At 35.3% G+C, this 15,392-nt stretch overlaps 1 protein-coding gene across 1 annotated transcript; it reads right to left on the reverse strand.

Annotated features, from left to right (window-relative positions):
- Positions 1-9,641: 9,641 nt before the first annotated feature.
- Positions 9,642-15,180, reverse strand: LOC135637000 (auxin response factor 18-like). Its single transcript, XM_065149295.1, has 6 exons — positions 14,548-15,180; positions 14,329-14,382; positions 13,036-14,201; positions 11,025-11,941; positions 10,422-10,487; positions 9,642-9,944 (listed from the first exon to the last, which is right to left on the reverse strand). Exons 3-6 carry the CDS (start codon positions 14,164-14,166, stop codon positions 9,896-9,898), a joined length of 2,163 nt encoding a protein of 720 aa, XP_065005367.1. The 5' UTR covers positions 14,167-14,201; positions 14,329-14,382; positions 14,548-15,180; the 3' UTR covers positions 9,642-9,895.
- Positions 15,181-15,392: the final 212 nt, after the last annotated feature.

The raw sequence follows: 15,392 nt of genomic DNA on the forward strand, positions 1-15,392 counted from the left end.
AGTAAGGTTGTGGGATGGGAAGCGAAAGCCTCTTATTTTGTACTAAATCGGATAAAATCATCACTCAATGAGATCACCTTTTCCAAAGGATGGGAGCCTTGGCCGAATGGTTGCAAAAATATCAATCAATTCTGTTTAGACAAAGGTTCCATAAAGTGATAGCAATATTTTTTCCAAGAAGAGAGGACTCAATGGAAGCAAAGATCCAATATGCCAACTACCAGAGTTTGAGAAATCAACTTTCAAACATTACTTAATAGTATTTCAGAGCTCAAGAGCCAATTCACATTCAAAGAAAATATACTATGAACACTTGCAAATATGGCAAGAGTCAATTTGTGAGTGAAAAGTTTTAGAAAGATACAAAGAGGTGGCAAGTTTTTTGTAGAGATGTTTTCAAAGAAAGATTTTAATTTTTAGATAAACCTTGAGGTCCCACATCACCTTCCAACTTTGGCCAATCAAGCTCCTCCTTAAGGTTTTCTTTCCTCGACAAAAGGATCAAACCCACTTGTACTCATTGGGGCTTTCGGCTAGATGAATTTGAAAGATTTTTTTAGTAAAAGAAGGGTAGAAGCCATGATGGAGGAGAGAGGTGTTCTATCCATTTGGAGTGATTAGATCAGTCATCGATTGGAGTGAATCAAGGATAATAAGGTTAACAAAAGTGGGTCATTTGTCGAAAGGAATATTAGACATATAGGGGTCAAGAGAGATTAAAGTATTTACTATAGAAGATAAATTAATGATGTGGACAAGTTATAAATGCCACTTCATTTGGTCCAATCTTCATACTTTTCTTTCATTCATTAACCTTTTCTTTTTAGAACATACATACTCATCACCATCAAGAATTTGCTAGCCTTGTCGAGAGTTGTTTAATGGCCATCACCTAAATATGTGTATTCTGAGTTGGAAGTGGTCAGGAGAATAAGAAGAGCGCCATTATTATAGTAAGACCTACCTTAAATGTTGTTGATTTTTCGGTGAGATGGTACATGATTTTTACCAAACTTCAAATACTCATTTGAGAGTCATCTGAGTTGACATAATCTAATTCTTGAAAAATATAATTTTGCATCAAAATGAAAAATCATCTATGTAGTTTTATATTGTTACTCCTAGACCTAATCAAGTTTTTGAGTTAACATATATGATCCTTATAACTGAGTTGAGTTGATTAGTTCTCCACTAAAATCTTCATAATTATATTATGTATGAACAAAAAGAAACAAAAACCTACATAAAAATTATCTCCTGGCTTGAAGGTACATATAAAGAAGACATACAAAACTACATTTAAAGTCTCTCAACTTTTTTTGTTGGGTTAAGTTCAAACCTCATAGTGTTTTGTTGGCTCATTTAGAATAAATGATGATGAGATGATGGCTTTCTTAACCAAATGAAATTTACCGAGTTTGAGTCAAGTTTGAGGTAGTCGAGTCGTCGAGCTTACTCAAAATTCTTCTTGATTGAGTTATTTGTGTGGCTTCACATTATAGTTATAAGATGGGTTGTAGACAACTATTTCAAATAAGCTCCAAAATTAAGAGAAGATGGAAGGCTTAGAACCATAATAATGATTATTAAATTCAGAAATCATATATGTTTAAGACTAATGTAAATACAGAAGGTATATAGCATATAATATAAATATACAGAATTCAGAAACTATTATTGTGTGTCATTTTAATAATCGACAGACAGAGCGTTCTCAAAGTCGTCACGAAGTTTGACAGCTTGAGATGAACCAATCGGAAGCCAAATCTGTGAATAATCAATCAGAATCATCCACCAGCTCAAACACCTTCGGCAGTGCTGCACATTTGGCATGTAATGAATGCATCGTTCATCTTCTTGACCACACACACTCAGTAGCAAAAATTCCCTCATGTCACTCCTCCAATTCGTAACCCGAGCAAAGCAACCGTGAGGTCATCCCCTCCATCCTCCTCAGGATTAAATACCAAAACAGGTTCCTCACTAGTGGTGTAATCCACTGCTTTACACAGTAAGGAAGCGATACGAGGATGACGATTGCCATGAAGCCAATCATTTATATGATTCCATAAGATTCAGTACTCCTATCCTCGTTACTCAGGTTCTTCCCTCATGCCACTCATCAAAGAAACTAAATGTAAAGGTGAGTCTTTGTCACTAGAAAACTTCAAAAACTCATAACCAATATTATGTAATGCAGGTAAGAAGGACAAGGTTGAATAAGCGAATTAGACTGCCTACACGATCCCATGTTAGAATTAATGTAGCCCACATAACCAACGTGATATAGGCGATGATTTAATACACGACTTAAATGTTATTGATTAATGAGGAAGATAAATATGAATTTAATTATAGATATTAATTATGAATTGATGTCTTGATGGAAGGCATCTTTTATGTCACTATATATATTCAGAATCAATCTAGTCCTCTCTCCCCCCTAGAACAGAAATGATATTTTCATTAATAACATATGTCAAAACAAAGGGGTAAGGGAGAGAAACCAAAGATGTATTTATCTGAGTTGTTCTTTAGAAAATTGGAAGCTCTTTAAGGTATACATTGATGGATGGGGGTATGTGTTTTCAATTCAAATTTATATCTGTGAAAATCACTGAGTTCAAAGATCATGGGATTTATGTTGCGCATCTTGAAGTTTTATTTGTGCATAGATTTAAATGTATAGGCCATGTTTTAGGGCTTTTGATTTTTTAATATTGAGTTTTTGTTCCTCTTATGATCGATTAAAATTATGATTTTGTTGTTTTACATTGATTTCGATTATAATTTAACTCATAACAATCGAATTTAACTTTGTTTATATTGTACCGCCCATGAAACTTTATTTTCTTTCATTTTTATGAAATGGATGATTATAAGTCATATTATGGTAATAAATTAAATTATGACATTATAGTTTTATTTTATATATCATGAGTTAAAATTATGATTAACTTGATTGATATTTATGTTTATGTGATTTATTAGTTGCTAAAGTGGTCGAACATTAAGATCACATAAATATCAATTACATAAAGTTTATAAATTAATTACCCATGATTTTGTTGATGCTTATAAATGAAAATGACATAATAGTGAACTTTGTAATTGATACATTGGCATTCATAGTTTACGAGAACTTTAAAGATCCTAATATGCTATTCTTATAACTAATGAATATAAATATGATACTTGTGTATTCAAAGTTAGCAAATATATCTGGTTTGAATATATTCAATTGTCAAGTAAAATGAGATATAAAAAAGTATCATTACATTTGTATATTATAGTTTCGCCCAAAGGAAAATTTTGATATGCATTTACAGTTTATTTGCAAGTCAGAATCTGATTTATGCAATGGTGTTTATACTCAAAGCATTAATGTGAGATCATTTACCCCTTCATTCATTCGCATGCCTCGTTTGTTTCCTTATTTATCAGATTAAACTTCTCGATACTGATTGATTTTTCCATATGACCTTTATTATTGATTTTTATAGTATATTTTGATGGAGAAAAATATTTTATGACCTTTATTATTGATTTTTCATATTATGATTATATTTATCTATGCATAAAAAATATGAATGAATGGATTCCCTTAGGTGTACATTAAGGAGGTTTAGCGGTAATTAGATAAAAAAATTAAAATCTATAAGATCAAATAGAGATGGCGAGTATTATTATAGGTATAATAAATTAGAACAATGTCAAGATTTATTTGTCAAATTCTTTGAAAGTCATGACATATGTGCTTAATATACTGTCAGGTACAATGCAATCAAATGGTATAATAGCAAAAAGGCATAACCATATCCTGTTAAGTCATTTATCTTTATCTATTTCATAATACACATATAATATATATATATATATATATAATAGAGTTTTTAATAATATAGTTTCAAAGATTTTATTTAAAACACTTGAATGTTTAGAGTTGTCTAGCACAAGTAAGAAATTATAATTTATAAGAAAGAAATTTATATTTTAGAAAGACCAATGGATTTTTCATTGGTTATCTAGAAAAATCCAAATGATATAGATGTTATTATCCTAGTTATAGTCCAAAAATTATGGAAACTAATAATACTATATTTATTCGAAATGATGAGATTAGTATGAGTGGTGAATCATGAAATGTGGTTATTCAAGAAATTCAAATTGAAGTACCTTTACTAGTAGCTTGGTAATGTAGGAGAACAATAAATAAATGATCAACCATTTCATAATGAATTATCATGCATAAATCTACAGCAAGTGAATTATAAGGAATAATATTAAGGAGATCTCAATGATAAAAAAAATATCAGCTATTCTCAATGATTATGTGATCTATTTACAAAAGTTATAAAATGACTTCGATATATATATATGATAATCTGGTTTCCTTTTCACAAGTCACTAAAAGAATAAATTTTAAAAATTGGATCGATGATATAAAAAGATAATTGAAATCGATGAATAAAAATTTAGTTAGGGACTTTGTTGAATTGCTTGAAGGAAATAAAAATATCGATGGTAAATAGGTCACCAAACACTATTCAAATGACAATATTGAAAAGTACAAAATCAAAATGGTTACTAAAGGTCTCACTCAATCATTGACCACATAGAGACTTTTTCCCCGAAAAGATTCTTTTAGAATTATTATGATTTTAATAGCTCATTATAACTTAGAGTTATACCAAATAAATGTGAAAAATATTTTTCTAAATGAGAACTTAGAGAAAGTAGTTTACAAGGACCAACTTGAAGGATTTCTAGTTAAAGGGAAGGAACATATGGTCCGTAAAATTAAGAAATCAATATATAGATTTAAATAATATTTTTAATAATGATATCTTAAGTTTAATGATACTATAATTTTTTAGATTTAAAAAATATTATTAATCAATGTATACATATAAAGGTCAATGGCGGTAAGTTTTTCTTTTTTATTCTATATATTGATGATATTTTGTTTGTTACTAATAATTTTGATTTATTATATGAAACCATAAAATATCTCTTTAAGAATCTTTGAAACGAAATATATGAGAGAGGCAACCTATGTGATAGGAATTAAAATATTTCAGGATAAACCATAAGAATTGTTTAGGTTGTGTTAGAAAGTAAATATTAATAAAGTTTTTAAGGGATTTAAGATGAAAAATTGTTCAGGGTATAAATTTAATTCTCCAAATAATGAATTAGAATGAGAACAGATAAAAAGAATTTCTTCTACATATATTGTGGAAGCTTAATGTATGTCGAAACTTGAATCAGGCCAGAATTTTATTATCTGAATATTGGATAAGTATCAAAGTAATCCTGAAATAAATTATTAAAAAGTTACAAATAAAATGTTAATATACTTAGAAAGACTACATGCTCACTCATAGGAGATCAAATGATCTTAAAGTGATTGGATATTCAAATTCAGATTTTGTTGGATGTATTAATATAAAAAAAATTTATTCCTTGAAGTTTGACGAGCAATTTTATAGAAGATTGCATAGTAGTCTATCATGCTACTACACTATAGAAGTCAAAGTTTGTGACATATTTTGAAGTCATAGTTTATGGATTATGATTACAAAATTTTATTTCAGAATTTAGGATTGTCGAAAGCATTACCAAGCTATTGAAAATTTATTTTGATAATTCTACAGTAGTATTCATCCTAAAAATGATAAGCATTATAAGGAGTACTAAACATATGGAAGTAAAATACTTGATTATAAAAAAGGAATTTCTGTCAATTGAATACATTAGCACGCTCTTATGATTATAGATGTATTAACAAAAAGATTGTCTCTCAAGTTATTTAATAAATATGTCAAAAGACTGCATAATACATTATTATTGATATTATGTTATGTTCATGAATGATTATCTGACACTCTAAGCTCATTTATGTGTTTATAATTTATTCTATTTTTTACATTGTATACAACTTGGCCAGATTTATCTTTAATAAAGATACTATCATTGGACCATTATGAAAATATCATAGTGGATTATGTTAAGTAAAAAACTAATGTTGTGATACGTAGAAAGAAATATATCGAATTTTAGAATTAATATGACTCATGTATCCTTTTTGATTCCTTTGATATTAATGATGATTTAATAAATAACTTAAATTCTATTGATTAATGAGGAAGATAAATCTGAATTGAATTGTCATATTTATTAATGATAAAGAATGTTACTCTTAGGTAGATGTATTTTCGAAATGGATATTATGGTTAGATATTAATCCTGAATTGATGTCTTGATAAAAAAAGCACCCTTTGTGTTTCTATTAATTCAAAACTTGTTTCTATTAATTCTATAAAATAGTATTTCAAAGTAAAGAAGTAATCCCTCCGAATCTATTTATAGAGGTGTTTGTATTTCGAGTTGTATCATATGGATAAATCAGCTAACTTATTAATTTGATTCTTAAGTCTAAGTTACTGATAGTTGATTGTCTTAGTAACTAAAAGATGATTATTTGATAGAGTTCTTTCGAATAGGACTGTAGCAAAATGACAATATAACATTATTCAACATTTTCAAACTTCTCAAATAAATTGATCTTGGTGGATGTTTGGAATGAGTCTTTTGCCATTCCGAACTATTATCCCACCTGGTGGGTGATGATGATCGTTGTGTTGAGCCCTAAGCGTAGATGAGTCTAACACTTGTTATCGCGGGTTGGGAATTGGCACCATACCATTGCCACCACTTAGATTAATCGGTGATAAATTAACATTTGATGATTATTTTGTGACCCCGTAGGCTCATGAGACTAAGGATAAAAGTAATCCGACAGATTTATAAGCTTTTGGTTCTCTTACTCCTTGATTAATATAATACGAGACTAAATATTCTTATCAATTGATTAAATGCATAGGCTTTGTAAAGTTTACGTTAACAACATAAATCATAGATTATTTCTCATCTATGATAATGGCCAATAATATAATATAATATCTGATAAAAATATTTTATATTTAAATCTTATTTTAGCTATGTATTAAGAAAATAAAACTGATTGTTATAAATTTCAGTCAAACTGATCAAAGTTCAAGTCATATACTAATTTTATCCAAAAATTTAAATTTTTATATTACAGGTCAAAGTTAATATATGTAAGTTGACTCTTTTGATTCTTAGCTATATGGAATTATGCTCTTAGTATATCTCTTTTTATTTTATGTACATGAATATTTTTAATAATTTCATTATATATATGTGTGTTGATTATTTTTTTGTTACTCTTGAGGGTTCATACTTAGTTTGTATTTTTTTTAATGCTATGAGATAATTCACTCGTTCACATCTACTCATTCAATTAAACCCTAATATGATTGGCTCAACTCATTTTTCTAACTTTTTTTTTTACTCATTCAAACCAAATTTTATCTAAAAACTTGAAAGTTTATAAATTATGAATCAAACCTAATACATGTAACTTGAGACTTTCCTCTCAATATATCTCTTTTGATCTCATACATATAAATATTTTTAATACTCTAATCAATCTAAGTTATACATATTGGATTTAAATCGATCTATCAATTTAAGTTTTATCGTTTGCAGTATAATCTGATGGGTTAAAAATAAATTGATGTAAGATTAATATGATTCCACACTTCTTTTCTATATCAACTGCAAAGCTATCGAATTAACTCAACTCAAGCACAAATCTTTTTGTACACCTTTTCAAATAAATCTTTAAAAAAATTATTCTTTTTCTCGCATCGTAGAAATACACATGATATTTATATAATAATTAAATTTTAATTTTTAAAATATTCTTTCTTTATAAGGAGTCCTTCTATAGTTATGTACTAACATTCCTTCTAAAACATTTGGCTCTAAAATCCCAAAAAATATATCATCCAAAAAAAAAATTTACATGTATAATCTTAAAATCTTCAGTTTTGTAGTATTTCTTTGGATCTCTTTTTCTTTTTTTTTACCATGTATTTTTATTTTTTATTTTTATTTTTTCTGGTGGTCTATATTTTATTATTTCTACGTATGAACAATTTGGCACAGAAGAAACAAAAAAGTGTAATACACAAAAGTTTGAGAAGCTGGAAACCGATAGCGACCCTAAATCACCCCCACCCCACAAGACAGCCTTCTCTTAGTCCACATCTCATCTTGTTCTTTGAGCTACGGGAGTCAATGTCTCGGCTCTGACCACACGGGAAAAGACATCACAGCAACTTAAAAAAGCTTTCTTGTAACGAGTGCCATATCCTTGAGATGGCACAAAGCTGCAAACGCGGATCAGGTCGACACCTTTGACTTGTGTGTGTCACACTGCCGTCGAGGCCAAGGCCAAGGCCGCAGCAGCACCGCTTCCCAAACGGGACGTTACGGGAGCCGAGAAGGCGAGAGAGGGGGCAGATTCCGCGGACCGGGACGGCTCAGGAACCGGACCGGTCGGCCGGGAACGAAGCCCGAACCGGACACGGTTGATGTCAGACTGCCTCGGCACCCCATGTCGTGTCCCTCTCGCCGCGTTGGATCTTTCAACGCCCAAGCTTCGTTTTGTGCTGCGAGAGGAGGGAGGCCAAGGGCGTGGTGGTTTAGGCAAGTGCTTTGGGTTTACCATCATGTTTCAAGGCACTGAATGCAAAGTGGCATTTGTTTCTGTGCACAGCATTCGAGGACGTCTTTGACTCACCCAGCCAGCCAGTTTCTCGAGTCAGTGTGGCATGCGTCTCCAACAGACAAATGTAGATCATCGCCGCGTTGGATCTTTCAACGCCCAAGCTTCGTTTTGTGCTGCGAGAGGAGGGAGGCCAAGGGCGTGGTGGTTTAGGCAAGTGCTTTGGGTTTACCATGTTGTTTCAAGGCACTGATTGCAAAGTGGCATTTGTTTCTGTGCACAGCATTCGAGGACGTCTTTGACTCACCCAGCCAGTTTCTCGAGTCAGTGTGGCATGCGTCTCCAACAGACAAATATAGATCATGATGTCGCTATAAAACATGGAAGAAATCCATAAATAAAAACGAGGATGGAAGTAAGTAATGCGTGTGTCCCCGATTCAATTCCCTCTTCCTCGTTGCTCGTGCCGCGCCTTGAACTACGGCGCTACCACCGTTCCCGGTCAACGGACAGGCGGGGACCACAAGACGGCGTCGCTGACCTGTCCCACACGTGCGGGTCGGACCGCATTGGCTACCGGTCCGGTCCGGGCCTATAGCATTCAATTTCGTATGTTTTGTTATTATAATCGTGTCGGTTCGGCGATCCCCAAGTCTGACGCAGTAGTTTATTCCCTATCCCTACGGTTGCGCCGAGGGAGATGGGAAGAATTCGCGGTGCAGTCTTCGACGAGGCTCCTATTTAATTCTGCGTGTTTCTGATGGATTCTTACTATTATAATCTTGGAATCAAATCATATGAGATTTACGTGCTGATTAACCTCATGTCACATCTGCTGGTTACTGTGTTCATGACCGACGACATAGCAGTAGGGAAACATTCTTCGGTGGAGCATTCTTCAGTGCATTGGTCTCTTGATGAAGGAAACACAGTCGCCAATCGAAGAGAATGCTACCAACCTCGTTCGACAGCAGCATTTGATGAAATAGAAAGTTGCAAGTAAATAGATCCACGATGGTTATTAATAAGGACAATTTGCATCTACGTCCTTCAAAGCAAACATGCTAATCTTGCTTGAAAAACACAGTTCGAAGAGTGCGCTACTTAGCTATTACAGGTTCACAAACGCAAAGAAAAGCTCGAAACAGACGTCCATCACCTGGCAAACAAGGAGACAAAATGAAGAAGCAACAACCAGCATTATGGGTTTGTTGAATACATTCTCTACTCAATTTGTATTTCTTCCAACTCCAGACAACTAAACAAAGTCCATGCAGCTCCCCACGGCTTTGTGAATCAACTGCAGCACTGTAGGTTTGCGCTGAACGATCCTGGTAGCATCGATCTGAAAACCAAAAATAATAATAATTCCAATCAATCAAAGACACCAACATGTCTCAGAAGCCAAATGTTCCTTTGAAGACTATTGTCATTTGAACTAACAACAACAACCATAACCAGGTTCTTATCAAGTTCATCAAGAAAAGAAATAGACTTTACCTCTATGAATAACCAAGATACAGATGAATGTTCAAGTAGTTTATAACCTCCATATATCTACTATACAAAAAAGGACATCAGAAAGGTTGCACTTTCTGAAAGCATCAAAGCAATGCCCAGGAGAAAAAAGAAAAAAAAAGAAAGAATAGTCCTGTAGGTAAATTAATCTGACATAAATGACCAATGCTCAAAAGCTCATCTCAAACAAAATGATAGATAAGACTGGATTCTGGATCTTAAAAATACTTGGAAGGAAAATTGTCCAAGGAGGAACACTGAACAAGATGCTTATTTAAAAGTAAATTCTGACAATTTTTCCTACCTTCCTATGTTATCACTGCCCGAATCTGTTAATATTGTCAGCCTCCGTGCCGTTTTCATAAAGTCACTGCAACAAGACCAGAACAAGTTCCATCAGAAAAACACTCTTGGGTCAAAAAGACATGTTCACATTTCTTAAACAAATGAGTGCCTCCTGTCACATAAACGCAACTGAAAGTGCAGCCCACGAAAAAACAATTATCTGTGACGTAGTCCATGGAAAGAAAGAAGTTACAACCAATTACAGACTGAAATCTATGACACAGTTTGTGAAACTCTACAAATTTGAACTAGTGTACTAAAACAGGCTAACTAATCTCATGGATCCCTTAATAAGACTCAAGTTGAAGTCATCAGTTATAGAACCATACCACGGGTTGAACAGGCAAAGACAAAGAAATCAAGTGGGAAAAAGCAAGAATTAAATAGGTGTACTGTTCAGAGAAATTAGGCAAAAGACCCAATTTATGGAAGAGGGATGCAGATTGTTAAGTATGGTCTAAACATATAAATGTTCTTCAACAATGAAATGACGATCTAAAACCACCACAAGAGATAATGGACACTCCAAAAACTTGATTGTGGCTGTTATCGGAATCCTAACCTGAAAGGTTCATCTCCAGTGAGTTTAACTGCACCAGCCGCATCCTTATAAATCACATGGCTCATCATCTCAGATTTCTCAATCCCAAACATGTCGGCTAGCCTTCTGTATAGTTCTTCATAAGAACCAAACACAGAGAGATCAAGGGTGCGGCCAACATCATCTGATTCCATAAAAACCTTGCAATGTCCAGTCTCCAGACCAAGGTCTGATGAATGGTGATCCCCATACCACTCAAATCTGTTACAAGATGAATTATCCACAGCCACATTTTTGTTAGTTGCAGAACCAGATGCTTCTGGAAATTTGGTTTTCTTCTCTAGATTCCCATCAGGAGAACTGTATCCAGTGGCTCCAGGGGAGACCATATCCCCAGAGTTGATCAGAGAAATTTGCTCCTCGGTTAGTATTGGCTTCCCAAAAAGCATTAATTGTTGTGGCTTTGCATTGCAGGGATTCTTTATGCTTTGGGAAGTATTGCCAATTGTTAACAAACAAGAAATGTTTTTATCAATGGCAGGACTATCAACGGCTACACCTGCTGATATTCTTGAGAGTGAAGATGTGTGATTAAGGCGGTGAAAGCCAGCATGGAACAGACCTGACTGCAGTTTGTTATGGTGGAGATCTGATAAAGATATACCAAATTGAGAATGCCTGGCTCCCTGTATGCCTGCAGGAGTACTGTCTGGGAAACAGAATAGAGGACTGGTGCAGTGACCAAGGGGATTTCCGGGGAACATTGGTGTTGAAAGTTGGCCTTCAAGGGGAAAATCAGGGTGTTGAGGGATGCGGAGCTTTTTCCTTGGCGGAGAGAAGGGAGCAAGATGGATAGCTGGCATGTTTGAGACCAGTTCAACTAGCCATGGGTTCACACGGTTCACATTTTGTAACAGATCTGGTTCATCCCATGTGACCTGCAAAGGCAGTTTGAATGATGGTTACATTTCAGCAGGGAAGTGCAGGAACAGAGAGAGAATGAAACTAAGAAAAAACAACCAGAAGTCTTAAGTCATAAAGCAAATAATTCATTTCTAGTATATGCAAAGCATGATAGTGCAAACATTTCTGGGTAATACACAAAATACAATGAAAACTTACAGAAAACAAAATATAACTTGTCAAAAGCAGCAACATAACTATTTGAGAAGGAGAGGTATCAAATGCATGAAGCCTTGATGGATTTTTTTTCCTACACTGGCATATTCTAAATCAATTTTCTTTGTGTCCAACTAGAAAGCACAAGACATTTGCTTGATGTTTCTACTGAGATACTATATGTCAAAGGAGACAAGCAACCTTCTGCCAGGTATCTTTTGAAGAGACTTCCTTTACGCAAAGTCATTATTGGCTTATCACTAATTGAAGAAATCCAAGTGCTACAACATAATGATTTATAAATAGATGAATCATTGACAAATGATCCAAATTAGAAACAAATTTTACAGTAAATTTGTGAATTTTGTTAGGTGGGTTCCACAAGGAGCAAGGATGTACAACACTGAAAGAAATCAATCATCAAGATATATGTTCAAGGGACCTCATTCATCATGCCTACTAAGATAGCCATTACTTATGCTCCAGAACTAGAAACTCCATCTGGTGCCTTCATCGGTGGCATGATTATCCGAGAAACATAATGCCTATAATCCAAAATCAACATAAATATCAAGCAGATAATCATAGGTACAACCACGCGAAAAGGGACCATAAACAAGAAAAGAGGCTAACTAACAAATCACAAGCACAATTAGTATGGGAATGGAAGTAGAGAGAAGGAAAACTATTCAACACTAACCCTAATTTAGCTTGTGCTACATCAATTAAGCTATTGATCAGAACAATGATGTTTACATATCAGAAAGGTGAATAGGAAGGTTTTCAACAAAAAGAGATCAAGCACAGAAACTATGAATAATCTGTAAAAGATAAAAGAAAATGAACAAACAAATTAACACTATAGAATAACAAAATTATGTATCTTATTTTTAATGACCTATAAAGAGGATACCTGCAGAAGTCTCCAAGGCGAATTAGGCCACCGTACAGGATCTGCAATCTGAACAGAAGATATCGTCCCCATGAACCAACTAATCCGTGAGGAATCCTCAGTTTCAAAAGCCATCTTAAATCTCATCCCTGGACACCATTGGATCCTCATTGCAGCTTTTACTGATGCAGCCTTCACACAGAACTCTGGTGTACTTGCTCTAGGATAATACACAACCTCAAAAGGTTGCCCATTAGCCGCAAGTGTTGCTGCCTCGATGACAGAATCTGCCCTTACTCTTCCACTAATCCTCATAGCCCCACCAGCACCACCACCATTGCCATTTCCCCTCATCAATTTATTTTCTTCCTCCCTTAGGAAGACAGAGAAGCCCCCATAGCTAGATGCACAATTCCCACCCGGTGGGTTCCATCCTGATGGGATATCTGGACCCCCACCAATCCCACCTCGTTTAGCCCGTCGGATTCCCACACAGAGATCCCCATTCTCTGTTCTCAAGAACACAATTGAATCGCCTGCCACAAGCTTCTTCTGGTTAACAAAAGTGCTCCACCCAGTTGTCAGCAAATGCCGACGAGGTGTCCCCCTGTATATGTGCCTAAACTTCCAAATCTCACCATGCACATCCTTTGCAAGCACGGTCTGCACAGGAGGGTCAGCCGAGTAGTCCAACCTCGGGAAGATGGTCTCAGCACAGTAACGTGGGACAGAGAAGCCCCCACCATTATTGGCATCCGATTGTGTCAACGTCTTGGCAAAAGATGCCGGCTTTTCTTGTACATCAACTCCATTTATACTGAGACCCAGTCCATCATCTTCTCCAAAGTCTGGCTCGTTGGGCCTCAGTGGAACCAGGCTGATTTTTGCAAACACCTCGTCAGTCTCCAGATCAGCCATAAATTTCACAGCAGTTACACAGCAAAGGATCAGAGGTGGGATTCGCTGGGAGGTCCCAAAATCCACAAGGCCTTGGGCATGCTCCGTGTGACCCTGTGGGAAGTAGTAGACCTTGGAGTTCACTGCCGGCATCTGAACCATTCCGCCGGCGCAGGCATGCCACAGCTGGGAGTCCAGGCACTTGTCACTTTGCTTCATTGATGATTCTTTCATCGATTTGCTAAATGTGAGCATGGGCAAGAGCAATTCTAGCTAGTTTCAAAAGAATGCTGTAAAAAAAGAAGAAAAAAGGAAAGAAGAAGAAAATTCTACTGGTTTCAGGCACAAGTTCTACAGAAAGAACTACACCAGAAAAAGGAAAAACATGAGATACAGCAAGGTTCCAAAAATTCTCACCTTTTAGCCAACCGATGTATAGATTCAAAAAACTCCCACCCTTTTCGCGATCTCCTGAAGATAAGGAATAAAAACAGGACTTAGGATCCCTAAGCTACAAGAACAAAGTGACCCAAAAGTAACCCCGAAGGTGGGTGGGATTCTGATACCTAAAAGAAAGAACAAAACCTAGAACTCATTCGGAACCGCAGTAATCAATAAATCGAATCAGTTTCTTACCTTTCGGTGCGCAGAACTGCTTGGAGAGCAGAAAAATCAGATTAAAGTGGAGAACCGATCGACTCCACTTGTCCTCGTACTTCCCTTCAGAATAGCCCAACAATCTGAAATCCGAGTCACCTCCACCGAACACCACTCCCTCCCTTCTCCACGAAACCTAAGGCACAAACAGGAAACAAACACCCCACGACTCAACTAAACGCCTCGATACTACACTCCCGAACCCTACAAAACCCAGTCCATGACTACCGAAATCCCTATCTTAAACCGAAATATCTCAACTTTCGAAACAAAATAGCACCATTTCTTCACCCATGACTCCAACGGCCCGAGACGGACACAAATCCACCACCAAAGACTGCAGGTATCATCTATTCTAACTCCAGATTCAGCAGACAACACTACAAAAGGCGGAATATTTCTCCTTCTTCGTCCTCTCCCGACTAAGATCCACCCGATTCCAGCGAGAATTCAGAGGGCATCGCCCCCGAATCCGTTGCTAATCAAAAGGGAAGAGAGAGAAAGGGATCGCCGCACTGGTACCACTCTCTCCTCAGATCTTAATGTAAAGAGCCCTCTCCGCCCGTAAAAAATAGAACCCCAGAATGAGACTTTTGCATATATATTCTCACCAAGATCGAAATAATGTCGTTGCCCCTTCTCAGGGGTAATATGCAAGAATTTCTAGAACTGTTCTCACTCCTATATATATATATATATATATATATATATATACGAAATTAAGATCTTCTACGGGGGTATGTTAAAAAAAAAACCGAGAACAAAAAAGAAATAGAGAGAATTATTATTGATGTCATGTCGCTGTCATGGACACTGTAGAAGTG

Source organism: Musa acuminata, chromosome BXJ3-4 (assembly GCF_036884655.1).
Source record: "Musa acuminata AAA Group cultivar baxijiao chromosome BXJ3-4, Cavendish_Baxijiao_AAA, whole genome shotgun sequence".
NCBI classification, from domain to species: domain Eukaryota; kingdom Viridiplantae; phylum Streptophyta; class Magnoliopsida; order Zingiberales; family Musaceae; genus Musa; species Musa acuminata.

Bases quoted from the DNA above. Each gene is read 5' to 3' on its own strand.
- LOC135637000 (XM_065149295.1), bottom strand. From the start codon at position 14,166: ATGCTCACATTTAGCAAATCGATGAAAGAATCATCAATGAAGCAAAGT. The intron at 11,942-13,035 runs GTATCCTCTTTA...CTGCCTTTGCAG, and splicing joins CGCCTTGGAGACTTCTGCAG to GTCACATGGGATGAACCAGA. The intron at 9,945-10,421 runs GTAGGAAAAATT...TTTGGTTTTCAG, and splicing joins GGCAGTGATAACATAGGAAG to ATCGATGCTACCAGGATCGT.